This window comes from Ursus arctos, unplaced genomic scaffold, assembly GCF_023065955.2.
Source record: "Ursus arctos isolate Adak ecotype North America unplaced genomic scaffold, UrsArc2.0 scaffold_17, whole genome shotgun sequence".
Classification (NCBI taxonomy): Eukaryota; Metazoa; Chordata; class Mammalia; order Carnivora; family Ursidae; genus Ursus; species Ursus arctos.
In genome coordinates this window covers 34,837,083-34,854,348 of record NW_026622841.1, presented here as the reverse complement: position 1 = coordinate 34,854,348, position 17,266 = coordinate 34,837,083, and the positions used below count along the sequence as shown (strand labels likewise).

The 17,266-nt window shown below is 43.2% G+C and overlaps 1 protein-coding gene across 1 annotated transcript in view; it reads left to right on the top strand.

The window, feature by feature from the left end:
- Window positions 1–17,266, top strand: part of FHOD3 (formin homology 2 domain containing 3) — a 450,577-nt gene that overhangs the window by 294,343 nt on the left and 138,968 nt on the right. The window contains 1 exon segment of the mRNA XM_044382961.3: window positions 15,433–15,683. Within this exon segment, the coding sequence (XP_044238896.1) occupies window positions 15,433–15,683 (251 nt within the window).

Genomic DNA, 17,266 nt, shown 5'->3' with positions numbered 1-17,266 from the left:
CCCTGCTTGCTCTTGCTCGCACTCTCTCTAAAAAATAAATTTAAAAAACCCTCAGAAATTTAAAGATAAAATTAATAAGAATTTCAAGCTGGCAAAAGAGTATTAGACCAAGCACAGAGCCCTGCAGAGTGTGAACATGGAGCCCGCATGACACATCCATCAAGGTGGCCTGGATTTGGGTTACGCATCATGACTTTGTGGCCTGTTGACTGGAGTTCAAACTGTTCCCTGTGGGTTAGTTTTAAGTCAAATGCCCTCTTATTGAAGTTACTTATTTGATGTGACTCTTGTCTGGACTCTAAATGAAGGTTAGAGCCCGTTTTATGAGTAGCCACTCACATTCCTTATTGCTGATCCTGACTGTCCCAGTTCCCTTCCATGGCCAGAAGGGGGCAGAATCTGGAGATCTGATTCCACTCTGGTGTGTGACTACACAGGAAAGCTTATTACTGTAGACACAATTATACACATGCTTACCCATAATAACGGTATGAACTAGGCTGTCCTTGAGGACATGGTCCAGAATGTACTCATCACCCCAAAAAGAAACCTCATACCTGTCAGCAGACACTTTCCATTTCTCCCTGCCCTGCATACTGCATAACACTCAAACCACGAATCTACTCTTTGGGTTTGCCTTTTCTAGACGTTTCCTATAAATGGGACTGTACAACATGTGACTAGCTTTCACGTAACGTGTTTTCAGGGTTCATCCATGTTTTAAGCATGTATCTGTACTTTGTTCCGTTTCGTGCTAATGTTCCATTGATAACACTGCATTTTCTTCATCTGTTCACCACTGGATGGACATTTGGGTTATTTCCATTTTTGGCAGCTGTGAGTAATGCTGCTACGAACATTTGTGTACAGGGTTTCTGTGTGGACATACTTCCACTTCTCTTGGCTATATCTCTGTAAGAGTAAATCGCGGATCATATGGTAACTTGATGTGTAGCTGTTTGAGGGACTGCCAGACTGTTTTCCACAGAGGCTGCGCCATTTTACTTTCCCGCCCGCAGTGTAATGAGGGCTCCAATTTCTCTTCATCTTCCTCAGTGTTTATTATTGTCCTTGTTTAAAAATTATAGCCATCCCAGTGGATGTGAAGTGGTACACATTTTGGTTGTGATTGGCGTTTCCCCAGTGCCTAATGATGTGGAACACCTTTCCATGTGCCGATTGGCCATTTTTCTATTTTTTTGTGGAGAAATGTCTATTCAGATCCTTTGCCCATTTTTTAATTGGGTTGTTTTGTCACTCTTGAATCGTAAGAGTGCTTGATATACTTTGGATACTAGATCCTTATCCAATATAAATTTTAATACATTTTTCCCAGTAGATGGGTTGTATTGTTCCACGTCTGACCTAACTGATCAGTCTTATTCATAGTGATTTATATTTTTAATCTTTCCTTTTTTCACTTACAAAAATGATATGTACTTACTGAGGAATATATAAGTGTAAGAGGGAAGAAAATCACCCATGATTTTATTTACTAACCATGGTTAACATTTTGGTCCATTTTTCTAGCCTTTTTTGTATATGCAGGTGTATGTTTTTAACTATGGAGATAATTGTCTATACACAGGGTCGTGTGCTGAATCTTTATTGGTAAATATGTTAGAGCCTTTTTTTGTTAAATTAAATCGTCAATAACTTAATTTTATTAGGAACACAATATTCTACCTGTATGCATGTACCATAATGTAGAAATCTCCTTTTTTTTCCAGATTTGGATTATTTCCAAACTTCTGCAATTAGAAATGCTGTTATGATGGACAGCTTTATTCATAAATTTCTTGTGCATGGCTAGAGTCCTTGGAAGGATATTTCCCAGTTAAGAGGCTCCATTGTGACTTTACTGGGTAGAAGTGAACAGACTGACATATAATTCACTATTTGCTACAAGTCATTGTCATAAAAAGTGACAGTTGAGGGACAGAACAGAATTATCTTTTTATAATCTTAGGAGAGATCAGAAGACACTAAACCAGAGATACTTGTGATCAGAGCTTAAAGCTTCCCATAGCCACCCAGCAGGCCCAATTCTTTGTGTCCTTGCTCTGGGCATCTTCTCCAGCTGACCCTCATTTCCCCAGTTATCTGCTCTGACTTTTGTGTTTTGTTATCACTGCCCAATGGCCCTGGGAAGCCAGTGGCTGGTGGAGGAGTATATTCTTACGACTCCTAAATGAGAGGTTAATGTAAGAATACTAGAGATGGAGCAGAAAGAAACCAAAGACAGTTGGCTTACATGGAGGTGAAAGGTGGACTTTTCCTGGTACAGACAACCTTTTTACCTTAGCCCCCCGATCAGAACGCCCATCTCTGAGACTCTGCTCAATCAGAGGCTTGCATGAATACAGCTCTGGATTCTTTGTAGTCCGTGTATACGGGAAGACTGCATAATGCAGGTGAATTTCCCGTTAGTGAGCCAACTGGGAGAGAATTTTGAAAAGTGGCCTGGATACCTACCCCAGGAAACGTCCCGCTTCAGGCTGTACCTTCTCTTCAGCCTGCCTGACTCTCAAGCTACCTCCCCATCTCCCTCTCCCCCTTCCCATCAACCTTTTCAGAAGTTGTTCTGTGTTCACCATCTTCCTTTTGTCGAATTGCATTTCCTCCATACTTTTAGCATCAAATATAGCATCTGTGTGTTACTTAAAGAACAATAAAACAAATTCCTATTGGGATGGTTAATTTTATGTGTCAACTTGACTGGACCAGAAGGTGCTCAGATAATTCTAGGCATGTCTGTGAGGGGGTTTCTGGATGAGATTAAGATTTGAGTTGGGAGAATGAGTAAAGATTGCCCTTGCCAGTGTGGGCAGGCCTCATCCAATCTGTTCAGTAGAACAGATTCTCTCTGCCTGATGGTAATGAGCTGGGACAAAGGTTGCCTACTACCTTTGAACTCCCTCTGAGACTGACACTGTTGGTTCTCAGGCCTTTGGACCACCGATAATTCTTTATAATAAATCTCCATGCATATCCTATTTGTTCACTTTCTCTGGAGAATCCTGACTGATACCCTCATGTATTTAAGAATTAGAACATTACCAGGAACTCGGAAGTGTCCTTTGTAGCCCTCCCTGCTGTCATCCCACTATCCCCCAGCACTCTTCTTTTCTTTACACTTTTACCTGAAAATCCCTTACTCTGTGAGCTAACACAAAACATCAGAATATCAAATCAGTTGACAGATCAGAGATCTTGTTATCTAGCTGTGCTAATCTAGTTATGCTAATACTTTCAAGAATACAGACTATAGAGGCGCAGAGGGAGCCGCGAGCGGTCTGTCTTAGGTCTTTTCTTCATCATACCTGTGCTCTCTGACCCGGAATAGGCGAGGTCTCCAAGTGTGGGGATCACAGGTCCCCCCGCCCATCGAGTACTATTCCATTGTGAGACATCTCTACTACATGGCTCAGAGAGTCGTGGCTCGTGAGCCCACACATTCTACATTTATTTACTACAGGTAATCCTCAGCCAGGAGATCCTTAGCCAGTCCTATCCTGGTAAGGGCATTCCAGAAACAAGAGCTCTCATTTTAGCAAATATCATTAGGCTATTTATTAGGTAGCCTGGTTATTGGTATACTTAAAAGACTAGAAGAAGTCACTTGCCTTGTTTCTTTCTCCAGAGGCATTCCTCTATAAAAGGAGTGAAGAGGTCACAGGCCAGCTGTTCTAGCTCCTTCCTCCCAGTCTGTATCCCTAAACAACACACTGTTTAATTATGTCTGCTCTCAAACTTTTTATAAAGGGAAATATATCATTTGTACCCTTTTACACTTTCCCATTTGCTTACCGTTTTTTAAACCTACCCATGTCGGGGCACCTGGGTGGCTCAGTCGGTGAAGTATCTGACTCTTTTTTTTTTTTAAACATTTTTTTAAAAGATTTTATTTATTTGAGAGAGAGAAAATAGAGCATGAGATGGGGGAGGGTCAGAGAGAGAAGCAGACTCCCTGCTGAGCAGGGAGCCTGATGCGGATGCGATCCTGGGACTCCAGGAACCGAAGGCAGACACATAACTGACTGAGCCACCCAGGCATCCCAAAGTGTCTGACTTAATCTCAGCTCAGGTCATGATCTTAGGGTCGTGAGCCCAAGCCCTGTGCTGGATTCCACACTGGGCGTGGAGCCTACTTAAAAAAAAACAAAAAGCCTACCCATGTTATTGTGTGGTGTTCTCGTTTATTCATTTTCACTGCTGGCGAATGTATGACAATTTATTTACCCACTGTTCTCGAAATGAATGTTGGTTGGTTTGTGGTATTGTTGCCATGACAAACAGTGTTGCCTTGAGTGTTCTTGTACTTCCTTTCTGTGTGTGTATGCAATACTTTTTATGTTTAAATATCAGTTTTATTCTTTATAAAAATATTTAGAAATTTGTCTCCTTTTTCTCTGATGATTTGATAGAATTCCTTTAGGGAATTGTGTGGGCCTGTGTGAGGAGGAGAAGAAAGAGTGTGCGTGCGTGTGTGTGTGTGTGCGTGCACGCATGTGCTGGCGGCAAGAGAAAATCTTCTGTAACTCCCTATCTTTACTGGGATCAATTTTGCTAAATTATATTTTACTAGGAAATCATTCATTTCTTTTGGATTTTAAATGGATTAGCAAAGAGATGTATAAATCTCCTATGAATGTTTTTAATTTCCTCTGTTTCAGTAGATATTTTCCCTTTGATAGTTCATAATTTTTGTTTGTAATTCTAAATAAACTAGCAGTTTGTCTATTTTTTGTTTTTTTTTCTGAATAATTTTGACTTACATATGATTTGCACTGCTTTTCTGTTTGTAACTCAATACTTTTTATTTATTTATTTTTAGAGATTGACTCCCCACTGAATGTGGCCTGGAGCCCAGCATGGGGCTCGATCTCACAACCCTGAGATCATGGCCTGAGCCAAAATCAAGAGTCAGATGCTCAACCTACTGAGCAACTAGGTGCCCTTCAATACTTGTTTTTAAAATTGAGGTATAGTTGACATACAATATCCTATTAGGTATACATCATCATGATTCGATAGTTTTATACATTGTGAAATGATCCCAGGATAAATCTAGCTGTCTATCACTGTACAAAGTTATTACAATATTATCGACCACATTCCCTATGCTGTACGTTACATCCCCATGAGTTATTTATTTTATAACTGGAAGTTTGTACTTCTTAATTCCCTTCATCTGTTTCCCCTGCCCTCTGAGGGTATCCCTACTCGGGTAACAGCTTGTTTCTTGCATCCGTGAGTCTGTTTTTTTGGTTTGTTTTGTTTTTCACATTCCACATATAAGTGAAATAATATGGTATTTGTCTTTCTCTATTGGACTTATTTCACTTAGCCTTATGCCCTCTCAGTCCGTCCATGTTTTTGGAAATGGCAAGATTTCATTCTGTTTTATGGTTGAGTAATATTCTATTGTGTATATATACCACGTCGTCTTTATCTGTTCATCTGTCAGTGGGCACTCAGGGTGCTTCCATATCTTGGTTATTATAAATAAAACTGCAGTAAACATAAGGGTGCATATATCTCTTTAGAATTGGTGTTTCCATTTTCTTTGGAGAATTACCCAGAAGTGGGATTGCTGGGTCATATGGTAGTTCTATTTTTAAGTTTTTGAGGAATCCTGTACTGTTTTCCAGAGTGCACCATTTTATGTTCCCACCAACAGTGCACAAGGGCTCCCATTTTCCCACATCCTCACCAGCACATGTTATTTCTTGTCCGATAACAGCTGATCCTGACCAGTGTAAGGTGATATCTCACTGTGGTTTTGATATGTTTCCCTGATGATTGGTGGTGGTGAGCATTTTTCATGTGTCTGTTGGCCATCTGGATGTTTTCTTTGGAAAAATGTCTAAGTCCTCTGCTCATTTTTTAGTTGGGTTGTTTGGGAAGCTTTGGAGGTCCTTTATATATTTTGGATATTAACCCCTTATTGGATCTATGATTTGCAAATATCTTCTCCCTTTTCAGTAAGTTGCCTTTTTTGCTTTGTTGGTGGTTTCCTTCACTGTATAAAAAGCTTTTTAGTTTGATATAATCCCATTTGTTTATGTTTGCTTTTGTTAACGTTGCCTGAGGAGACTGGTCCAAAGAGCTATTGCTGAGGTTGATGTCAAAGAGCTTATTGCTTGTTTTCTTCTAGGAATTTTGTGGTTTCAGGTCTTATACTCAAGTCTTTACTCCATTTTGAACTTATTTTTCTGTATGATAGAAGAAAGTGGTCCAGGTTCATTTTTTTGCATGTAGCTGTCCAGTTTTTCCCATCACCATTTATTGAAGAGCCTGTCTTTGCCGCATTGTATATTCTTGCCTCCTTTGTCAGAGATTTATTGACCACATAAGCATGGGTTTATTTCTATTCTATTCTATTCCATTGATCTGTGTATCTATGTTTGTGCCAGTATCCTGTTTTGATTACTGTAGCTTTGTAGTATAGCTTGAAATCAGGGAGCATGATACCTCCAGCTTTGTTTTTCTTTCTCAAGATTGCTTTGGCTATTTGGGGGGTCTTCTGTGGTTCCATACAAATTTTAGGGTTATTTGTTCAACTTTGCTGAAAATGCCATTGGTATTTTGATGGAGATTGTATTGAATCTGTAGATTACTTTGGGTAGTAGGGACATTTTAACATTATTCTTCCAATCTGACAGCATGGTGTATCTTTCCATTTATTTGTGTCATCTTCAGTTTTTTTCATCAGTGTTTTATTGTTTTTGGAAAATAAGTTTTCCATCTCATTGGTTAAAATTAATCCTAGGTATTTTTTTGGATGCAATTGTAAATGGGATTTTTATCTAATATTTCTTTCTGATAGCTCATTATTAGTATATGGAAACATAACCAATTTCTGTATGCTAATTTTGTGTGCTGCAACTTAACTGAATTCACTTATTCTAATCATTTTTGTTTGTTTGTTTGTTTTGGTGGAGTCTTGAGGACTTTATATAGTATCATGTCATCTACAAATAGTGACACTTTTACTTCTTCCTTTCCAATTTGGATGCCTTTTATTTCTTTTACTTGCCTAACTGCTGTGGCTAGGACTCCAAATATTATATTGATTAAAGTGATGAGAGCTGGCAGCCTTGTCTGTTTCAGATCTTAGAGGAAAAGCTTTCAGCTTTTCACCATTGAGTGTGAGCTCTGGGTTTGTCATATATGGCCTTTATTATGTTGAGGTATTTCCTTCTATACCCACCTTTTTGAGAATTTTCACCATAAATGGATATTGAATTTTTTCAGATGCTTTTTCTATACCTGTTGAGATGATCATATGATTTTTACCCTTTGGTAATGTAATGTATGATATTGATTGATTTGTGGATATTAAACCATCCTTGCATCCCTGGATTAAATCCCACTGGATGATGGAGTATGATCCCTTTTAATGTTCTGTTGAATTTAGTTTGCTAATACTTTGTTGAGGATTTTTGCAGCAATGTTCACTGGGGATATTAGCTTGTAGTGTGTGTGTGTGTGTTGTTTTTATTTGGTTTTGGTATCAGGGTAATGCTGGCCTCATAAAATGAGTTTGGAGGTGTTCCTTCCTCTTCAATTTTTTATCTTTATAATTTTCATCTCTAACTTTCTTTCAGTTTACTTTGTTGTTTTTTTTCTAGTTTTTTGAATTGGTTATTTAATTCATTTCTTTACTTTTTCTTGTTTTTAACCATCTTCATGTTTCTAGACTATAACCCGCTTGGTGATGGTGTATTCTTTCTTAAAATATGCTGTTGGAATTCTGTTTATTACTAACTTATTTAGGATTTGTGCACAAGTATTCTTAAGTCTTACTGGCTTCCCCCTCATCCTCCCTCCACCTCTTCTCTTCTTTTCCTTCTTTTTGTATGCCGTCTTTATCAGTTTGGGCATCACTGTTTTGCTAGCATTTTGAAAGAATGATGTTAGTGTTTGTGAGATGACTCTTGTGTGTTGCTTCTGTACTTCTGGTGGCTAAGTGTGCTAATGGCTCCAGGATCTCTCTCTGATCATTCATCCTCAGTGTCCTCCCCTGGATCCTTCTCTGACCTCCCTTTCAGTGTCGGGGTTCCAGACCTCCTCTCTCAGTGTGTGTGGCCTGTTCTGATTTACCCAGTGAGTTCAGTTTTTGAGGCTGGTGGCTGATATTTGACCTTGAGCTTTTGCCAAGGCCCATGGCTGCCTGCTTTTCTTCCTGCTTCTCTTCTTGTGTTACTTTCATTCATGGGGCCTATTATATATCATATACTTTGCTGGGGCTAAAAGTGCAGAGAGAAGTTCTGTCTGTATCCAAGGAACTCTAAACCTATAGTCTAAGACAAGCAAATAGCTGATTCCTCCAGGAGCCAAATGTAACAGTGCAGAGGGACATAGATGGTGCCTAGGGAGCTCTATGTTGGGCACAGCTGTTTGGAAGCTGCACATGACATGTAACCAGCCCTAACTGAACTTTATTTTTCTCCCATAAAGAAAATAAAAATCCTGTATCATCTGTTCGTTTCTCCGCTTTTATAAACAGTAGAATCTTCCATGTTACAAACCTGGAGCTATCCTAGACTCCTTTATTTTTTTTTCTCCTGCCCCCCTTCCCATTTAGAAATATAATAGCTGACAACCTCACTTTCTTCTCCATTCCCCTAGCTCTGGTCCTCTTGTTTCTTACCTGGATTATTGTAGTATCTTCTCATTGTAGTATCTTCTCTTCTTAACAAATTCAAAATTTGCTTTTTCAGCACAACTTTATTGAGCACCTACTATGTTCCAGGCACTATTCCAGACCCTAGGACATAGTAGTGAGCTAGACAGACAAGGCCATTGCCTTCAGGGAGTGCACACCCTAGTGGGGTGCATACAGTGGCCAAGTACATGAATAAATTGAGAATTGGAAGCTCCAAACATGTTTATGAAGAGAGACAAGATGAAGTAGGGGTGAGAAAGTGAGGCAGGGACAGGAAAGATGGCCTTCTGAGAAGATGGCCTAAAGAAGGATAGTGATGGAGGGCAAAGCAGCAGAGGAGCTCTGGCTTGGCAGGTGTGAAGGGTCAAATAGAGATTGGTGTGACTGGAGAGGTTAGGGTCTGGGACAGCAGCATGATCTGAGCCTGGAGAGGCTGGCATCCTGCAGGGGCTATATCCCATTAAGACCTCTCTCTGTTCTCCCCCGCCTAACTCCCAGCAACTGAAAAAAAGGATCTTCCTGAAAGTTAGATCTGACTATGCCATTCCTCTAAGAGAACAAACTTGAGTAAGCAAATGAGTGAATGAATACATGAGAAAACCTTTTCTGTGGCCATGAGGATGAAGCCCAAACACATTGAGTTGGTACAGAGACCTACATTGTTTGTGGCCTTTATGCTCCTGTGGCCTTGTCTCTGGCCACTCCTACAATGTCTCTGAAGTTCTCTCCTGTCTCTAGAACATGGAAGGCAGGTCTTTGCGGGGGTGGGCAGGGAGTTTTCCTTCATTCTCTCTTCTTTGCCTAGAGTTCTTCCTTCCTGCTCTCATAGTTTGCAAATTCTTACTCCTGTAGGAGTCACCATAGATCCATAGATGTCCCCTTATCCGCAAGGCGTTCGTGCCAAGGTAAAAGGAGTTCCTCCTGCTTGTCCCCTGCTCTTTGCTCATAACTTAGGAAAGAGAGCTCGCTATGACCATAGCTTGGACTGAGCAGTCCTCAGGACGTACTTGTCTGTCTGTCTTCCTTTGAGCTGTTACTCTGAGTCATATTTCATTTCTTTCTTTGCCCCAGAGCCCAGCAGTGTGCTTGTCCAGAGTAGATGTTCAGTAAGTGCGCGAATGAAAGTCTCTTTTAGATATCACTTGTTTTATGACTATATTTGCCAGATGCTGGGTTGAAGGAAGGGCATGATTTAATCAGGATGCAGCTATCTTAAAGGAAAGAGTAACATCCCAAGGTGACAACTCGATGCTTGAGATATGGGGCGGAATCAGGGTTTTTATTCCTTTCTGAAAGTGAATGTTCTGAAAACTATTTACTGCCACAGGACAACTAAGTTCAGTATATGCAGGGACAGCAAAGAGACCTATGAGCAAAGCCAGGCTTTTCCTCACAGAAGACTATGAATGTTTTCAAATAATTGCAGAGAACTTGGTTGGGTTTCTAGAATTCTTGCTAAAAGTGAAGGATGTCTGGTGACCACATGTCCTGGACTTTCTGGGGACAGGCCCAATTCCATGTAATTTAATTCCATTTCAGAGAGGTGATTTAATTCCTGTTTAATTAAATTCATTTTAATTTTTATAGCTTCATATGAGTTTTCAAATACATAAATTCACAAATCAAAATATGAAAACTTTTGTCAGATTATATGTTCTAATTTTTAATTCTAAAAATGTGGTCCTGGTAATGGAAAAGCATATTAAGGCTGAAGACTTTGGGGGTGAGAGTGTGATAACGTGATTTATTTTAAGAAAAATGTGTTTGGTCATTATCCTCATTTCTGGCTCACAGCTCCCCAAACCCTTGAAATTTCCTATGTGTTGAGAGTGATAAAGGTATATTTTGTTATATTAGGGAGGTGACTTTCAGAAAGCACCTAAGGATGGGGCTGGTTGCCAAAGGAGGACCAACTGTGTGATTAAATGGTTGGAATTTTCAGCCCCAATCCCTGACCTCCTGGGGTTGGAGGGGCTGGACGTTGGATCAGCCAATCGCCAATGACTTAGTTAATCATGACTACATCATGAAACCTCCATAAACACCCACGAGGGCAGCTCTTTGGTCCTTTTTGGAGAGCTTCCAGTCTCAGGGAAGCAGAATGCTGACACATTCCACCAAGTTCCATGAGGACAGAAACTCCTTTGTTTGGGAACTTGCCCTGTGTATCTCTTAATCTGGCTGTTGATTTATATTTTTTATCCTATAATTTAATAACCTGGTCAATGTAAGTAAGTGTTTCCTTGAGCTCTGTGAGCCACTCCAGCAAATTCATTGAACCTAAGGAGGAGGATGTTGGAACCTCCAGTCTGGTTGGTCAGAAACACAGGTAACAGCCTGGAGCTTGCAGCTGGGATCTGAATTGGGGTGGGAGGCAGTGAGGCAGTCCTGTCGAACTGAACTCTTAACCTAGAATATTTGATGCTGGCCCTGGGGAGACAGTGTCAGAACTGAGTTGAATGGAGTTAATTCTTAGACACCCTGCGGGTGTTCAAGAATTGCTTGACTCCCCCCCCCCCACTGTTGGAATTGGGTCCAGAGACCCTAAAAGAGAGGGGTAGCTATTAATGTTAGGAATAATTAACTAATAGTCCAGTCTCTTCAAGTCCTTTCCTGTCATAGGTGATTTTAAAAACGTGTATCAGTTACTCTTGCTGCATGTCAGGTAAGCCAAACACAGTGGTCCAACACAGGAATTTGCTGATAATTCTGTGGGTCAGGTATTTGGGCTTGGTTCAGCTGAGAGTATCTGGTGGCTTGACTGGGGCTGCATGGTCTATGATGGCCTCATTCACTTGGCTTGGCATTGGGTGCTGGCTCTTGGCTGGGCTCTGAGTCTTGAGCAGGCTAGCTCGCACCTCTTCGCATGGTAGCAGCATTTCAGAAGGGCCAGTCCCAACGTGCAAACACTTTTCAAGCCTTGTTTGCATCATGTTTGCTGATGTCCCATTGGCCAAAGCAAGTCCCATAGGAAATGGGCTCGGTGTAGGAGGGGGCTACACAAGAGTGAGGAAACAAGGAGGCATGGTTCTCTGGGAGCCTAGCGCTGTGACCATTTCCTACAAGCTGCCATTGGCATGTTGCTTCTTGAAATGGTACTAGCGCTGGCATCCACTTCACCTTAAAGCTGAACCAAGACGTATAGGTATGCATGTACAGGTATAGGATTAAAAAGAAGGTATGAGATAGCGATATGGAAAACGACTGTATCTATTATGCAAGATGGCAGCCTGCCACAATGTTAGTAGTAATAATGATATAAATTCGAAGAGATGTGGTAGCTTTTGACTTCCATCAAAAATGTTCGCATTGTTGGATATTTGATGATATTAAGAAGTTATTTTAAGTGGAACAGTGGTACGGGGGTTATGGTTTTTAAAAATCCTTATCTTTTAGGGACATTTACTAAAATATTTACAGATGAAATGATATCGTCTGGGATTTGGGGGCGAGGAGTGGAGTATAAATAACACAAGACTGGATGGGGTTGATACTTGTCGGACTATCAGGGCTGAAAAATGCATCACAGTCTTCATACTCTTTCATATTTTGTGTATGTTTGAAAATTTCCATAATGAAAACTTGAAAAGAGTGTCCACATCACTCACCGGCCTCAACGACGGAAGGAAGCTGTCACAGATAGCACCCTATCTTCTAACTGCTTTCCTAGTAAGGTGGGATAGAGTGTGGTAGCATTCAGTGCTGGATTTGGAAACCGCTTGCCCCTCAACTGGGTTTTAGCGTATAAACTGTGTTCTACATTTAATTACAAGAATTAGAAGGCATTTGCTGAGGGGCCCAGCAAGTGAAACACTTCCTCATTAGGGAGAGACTAGAGATTCCCTGGGACATTGTTGGTCTTATCTTGGGTTTGGTGGAGGATGCTGGTTGAGCTGTAGTTAATTCGATCTGACACCCGAGATTCGGAGGAGGAGTCGTGGTAAGTGCTGGGCCCTCCAGGTCTTTGCCAGCTCTGTGTGTTCTTGACTAATTTGTTGCGCTCCCTAGAATCTAAAGAACTGGGCACTGCCACCGTAGCCTTGTGTGGGAAAGTAAAGCCTCTCTTCCCGTCTTCAGTGGATACTGGTGATTCTACGATTCTCCTGGTAAAAACAAAATCACGAGTGAACACTGGGCCCAAATTTCATGTTACGCAGATGCTCGCTGTGAGGCCCCAGGCTGCCACTGAATCGACTGGGATTCTGTGCTCTGTAACTACCCTTCCGTGCACCCCTTTCTTTCTTTCTTTTTTTTTTTTTTTGTAAAAGAGATAGATGTTTTGCCGAGGCTCTGAACTTTAGAAAGCCCTCATTAAAATTTGTTTTATGGGGTTGCTTTGATAATTTTTCCAGGTTTTTCTTTTCATTTAAACTTCTTGATTGTCTCCATCTTCTCTGACGAAAGGCAGTTAAAATGGGTTTTGCTTTGTGCACACAGAACACAAAGCTCCTCTCTGAAAGGAGCTGTGAGAGGCATGCTATTTGATCCTTGGATCTCTGAGGTTAGACAAGGAATTAGAAATATCTGAACTCTACTTTATCCCCTAATCTTATCATTCCAAATGTGTGCCTTAATAAGAAGCAGAATCAATACTTCGGGTCAGAATAAGTTCAAATGGTCTAGAATTTTCATATCTAAAAATGAAGAAAAAACAACTGGTTAGAAATATTTAAAAATACCGTCGTTCGTCAGATGTACAGTCCTTCTCCCACTGTCCTAGAGAATGCCATTTAAAGTGTTAACGTTGAGATGATAAATGTGATTAACCAAACACATCATTTCTTTCTTACTTCCTGCAGTGATACTGGAGTGAAGACCCTTAGGAAACCGACTTTACAATGACTTTTTTTTTTTCTAGTGACATTTTACAACAGTGCTTTTTCTCAACTCTTATCAATTGTTACCTCAAACCTCCCAAAATTATGTCTGACTAGTAAATTCTGGGAGAACAAATAGTCAAAATATTATTAAATTGTCTTCCTATATCCATCTGAGAGTGTGTTATAAAATGTATCTGGCACAAAGATAGAGTTTTCACTACATTGATCTTACCCAAAAGTCAGAGCTGGAAGAAACTGGAGATGGGACAGGTAAAGCGGGGGAGTACACCCCTGTGAAACAGGCCACCTGTCCCAGGTGTTCATCTCTGTGAACCGGGATGCGGGTGGCCAACCTGGCCTTGACACAGTCAAGCTCACCTTGTTAAATGAGCGCAGGTGCCAAAACTTTGGACACAGGGGACTGTTGATTTTGCACTAGCTTGGCTTTCTATAGATAGGTGATATGAAAACCATTTTGCTTGGTTAGCCAATCTCGGTCTCCATTCTCTCACCTGTCAGGACTGAGTTGTGAAATGTGACCAAGAGCACCTGTAGGGCTGGAGAATCGGCACCTCAGGGGATGCAGGACTGTGGAACTCCCTGGTAGACGAGTCAGAGAGACTGCTGGACTTGGCTGGGATGGGCTCAGGCTTGCCACTTATGTGCGATGGAGGAATTTGTGGGCATCCTGGGCCCCTTCGTCTGACGGCCTAGCTTGGGGAAGGATAGTCCTATTTATTGAGTACCAGCCACATAAATCATCTTTATAGAAGCGATTCCTCCCGCAGTCCCACGAACGCAATACTGTTACCTCCTGGGGCGAGCTAGAGAAAAGGCAGGTAATTAGCTGCAGGTCACACCCGGTTGGTGAGTGGCACCGCCAGCATGCATGCCAGGCCTCGTCATTGGCAGCTTGTGCTTTGCCAAGCGGTGCCCCTGGCCGAGGAGAGCGGGCACGGGCAAGGAGGGAGCCGTGCAAAAGCACAGCCAGATGGTGTCAGAGCCTAAACTGAGGCAGCCGCGGAGCAGGATCCCGGGCAGAGCGAGAGGACAAGATGGCAGAGCTGGGCCTCTGGAAAGGGCGCCATCTAGGAGCAGGACTAAAATACCCTTCGGCCAAGGGCAGTGGTGTGGGGGTGTGGTGCCAGCTGGCTCCGATTTCCACGTGAAACCACAGTGGCAAGGTGTAAGGCAATTATTCTTCTGCATAAATATGCATGACTTTTAAGGGAAGATTTAAAAACAATTTAGAGGTGAAGTTTATCTCTGGTGTATATTTTTGTGACTGGCATATGCAGGCTGTCTGGTGTCACTTCAGGCTCCACCCCCAACCCCAGGGACCAGGCAGAGGGAGGGTAGCCCCGTAGCCGCAGCGCCAAGCGGGGGCGCTGACATCAGGCCGGATGTGCCGCTGCACCGGGCCTCTCGGAAAGATCGTGCGTGCGGCCAACTCCGCTCACCTGCGTCTTGGGGCCCTTGCCTCTGACCACAGTCCTGGCTGCGCTCGGTTGGGAAGCAAGCTCAGGAATGATCAGGCACTGGAGGGCTCCCTGCGGCTGGGCTTCAGGACAGACCTCGCCTCCTGGACCACAGCAGAGCACAGGGTGGGCCGGGAGAGATGCAGCCCCGGAAGGGACAGTGCTGGGCTCCAGGGTAAAGATCCTGTCTGATTGCAGAGTACTTCGCAGACCTGCTCAGGGTATCTGTTGGCCTTTTCATCCCCATTTGACTGGGAAAATATACAGTGGCAAGCATCTTTCCGTTTGCAGACTGCACTTTGGCACGCCTGTGGTTGTGAAGATCTTGCAGAGAAGCTGAGTTCGCAGGATGGAAGGAATGTGGAGTCACATTAGAGCGAACCTGAAATGCAGATCCCACCTAAGGTCGCTGAGAGGCTGTCAAGTCTGACTTTGCCCTGGGCGCTCTCTGCTTTTTCAGGTGGCACTGCGGCTGGAGGACGGCGATGAGACTGCAGAGCCGCCCCCCAGCGGGCGCCGGGACCGGAGGAGGGCCAGCGTGTGTTCCGGTGGCGGCAGCGGCGGCGCGGGCGAGCAGCGGGGCCTGGACCGCAGGCGCAGCCGCAGGCACTCGGTGCAGAGCACTGGCAGTCCCCTGTCGGCCCCCACCAGTCCCTGCTCCCAGTCGGCTCCTGGCTTCAAGCCCAGTCAAGTACGAGAGCACTGTGAAAAGTAAGCATTACCCCAGCCCTTTCGAGGGGCGCAAGGACCCTGACGAGGTGGGCGGGGTCACAACCCCGCAGGCACCCACCACCATCCCGTCCCTGCTGGCCACACAACCTCTCCTGACTTGCTCCCGGCTTCTGGGTTCTTCCCTGCCCTTAAAACGCCACCCCAGAGGTCCTTGGAACGTCCCCAGGCAAGGTGGTCCTGGGGATAGGCCTAGATGTGATCTTATTAACTCCACGAGCTCTTCTTCACACACTTGTGTTTTCACAGTCCTATCTCTATTAATATCTGTACGAAAATCTGTGCTTTATCAAATGGAAAAGAATACAAAACACAGGACTTTACCTAGAAACGAATGGTGCGCCATCCTGTAAATATAAGATCGTTAGTCTTGAGATACTTGTAGCAATGCATAGTTGAGGGTGATTTTAGTTAAATAGAATAAGCCTGTGTGAATTAAACAGATAAATTATATAAATATAAACATAGATGTACATATACATTATATTATATTTATATGAGTAGATAATATATAAATATGTAAATTTCAGTAAATGCCATTGACACACACACAAAAGTAATAGATTTTGACAAAATCTATAGGAACTTAGAAACGGTTCTATAAAGTAGAGGTGCAACACGATGGAGGGCCATGCTGTTCTGGAGTCTGGGTCCACTGATAGCTCCCCAAGGGAATGCTGTCCGTTCACTAGGGTGATGGAGCTCTGTGGACCAGTCCATGCCAGCCAGGTCCACCTGGACTGACTGGTGCACTGGTTTGCCAGTGCGTCACCCCCTGCTGCTGGCACGTGGAGGCTCTGCTTACATCATTTGGCTGGAGCATTTTCTCTCATCATGGAGATCCACCTGGGAGCCACATGTGAGTCATGAGGCTGCCTGATGAAGAAGAAGGTCACTCCGCATAAGTTGGATGCCCTTAAGCTAGTGATCGAGATATGTCCCCTCCTCTGTATCCCTGAGGAACATCCACCCCCATCTTGAGCGATGTCCCGAGCAGTCTGGTGTGCATAGAGCCCCTGGAGGCTGAGCTGGCCATGCCCTTGGGTGCCTCCTGTCGCAGAAGGAGAGGAAGGCACTAGTCCGAGAGTGATGTGCAAGCCACGATCCTCGTTGACACCCTTCTCTACCACGTAACTATCCATCTACAGATTTTTCTAAGAGTCTGTGTAGAACAAGGTGTTAAAAGAAGACAAACTTCTAAACAGACGGAGGAATGAGAGCGTCTATCCTAAACGTTGCACCTTGTGGTCTAAGATCTTCAAGAAACTTAGGCAGTGCTCAAAGGGCACGTAAGGTTCTTTCAGCACTGCTCCTAGCTGAGGGAGAGAAGGGGGTGCAGTAGGCTGCAAATCGGTACGTAAAACCACCCCAGATGCTGAGGCCAGTCATTCGGAGTCCTTGTCAGCAGCGCTTGGCGTTCTCTTGTTCTGTCTGCCTTGTGTCCTGTCGATGCCTGGTCTGTTTCTTGCTGTTACACTTTTCAAAGGTCCCCATGTTGTGAGCTCAGATGGCCACACCTTGTGGCAGGTTGGCAAGGATGACAGCAGTGGAGTAGACTGTCATGG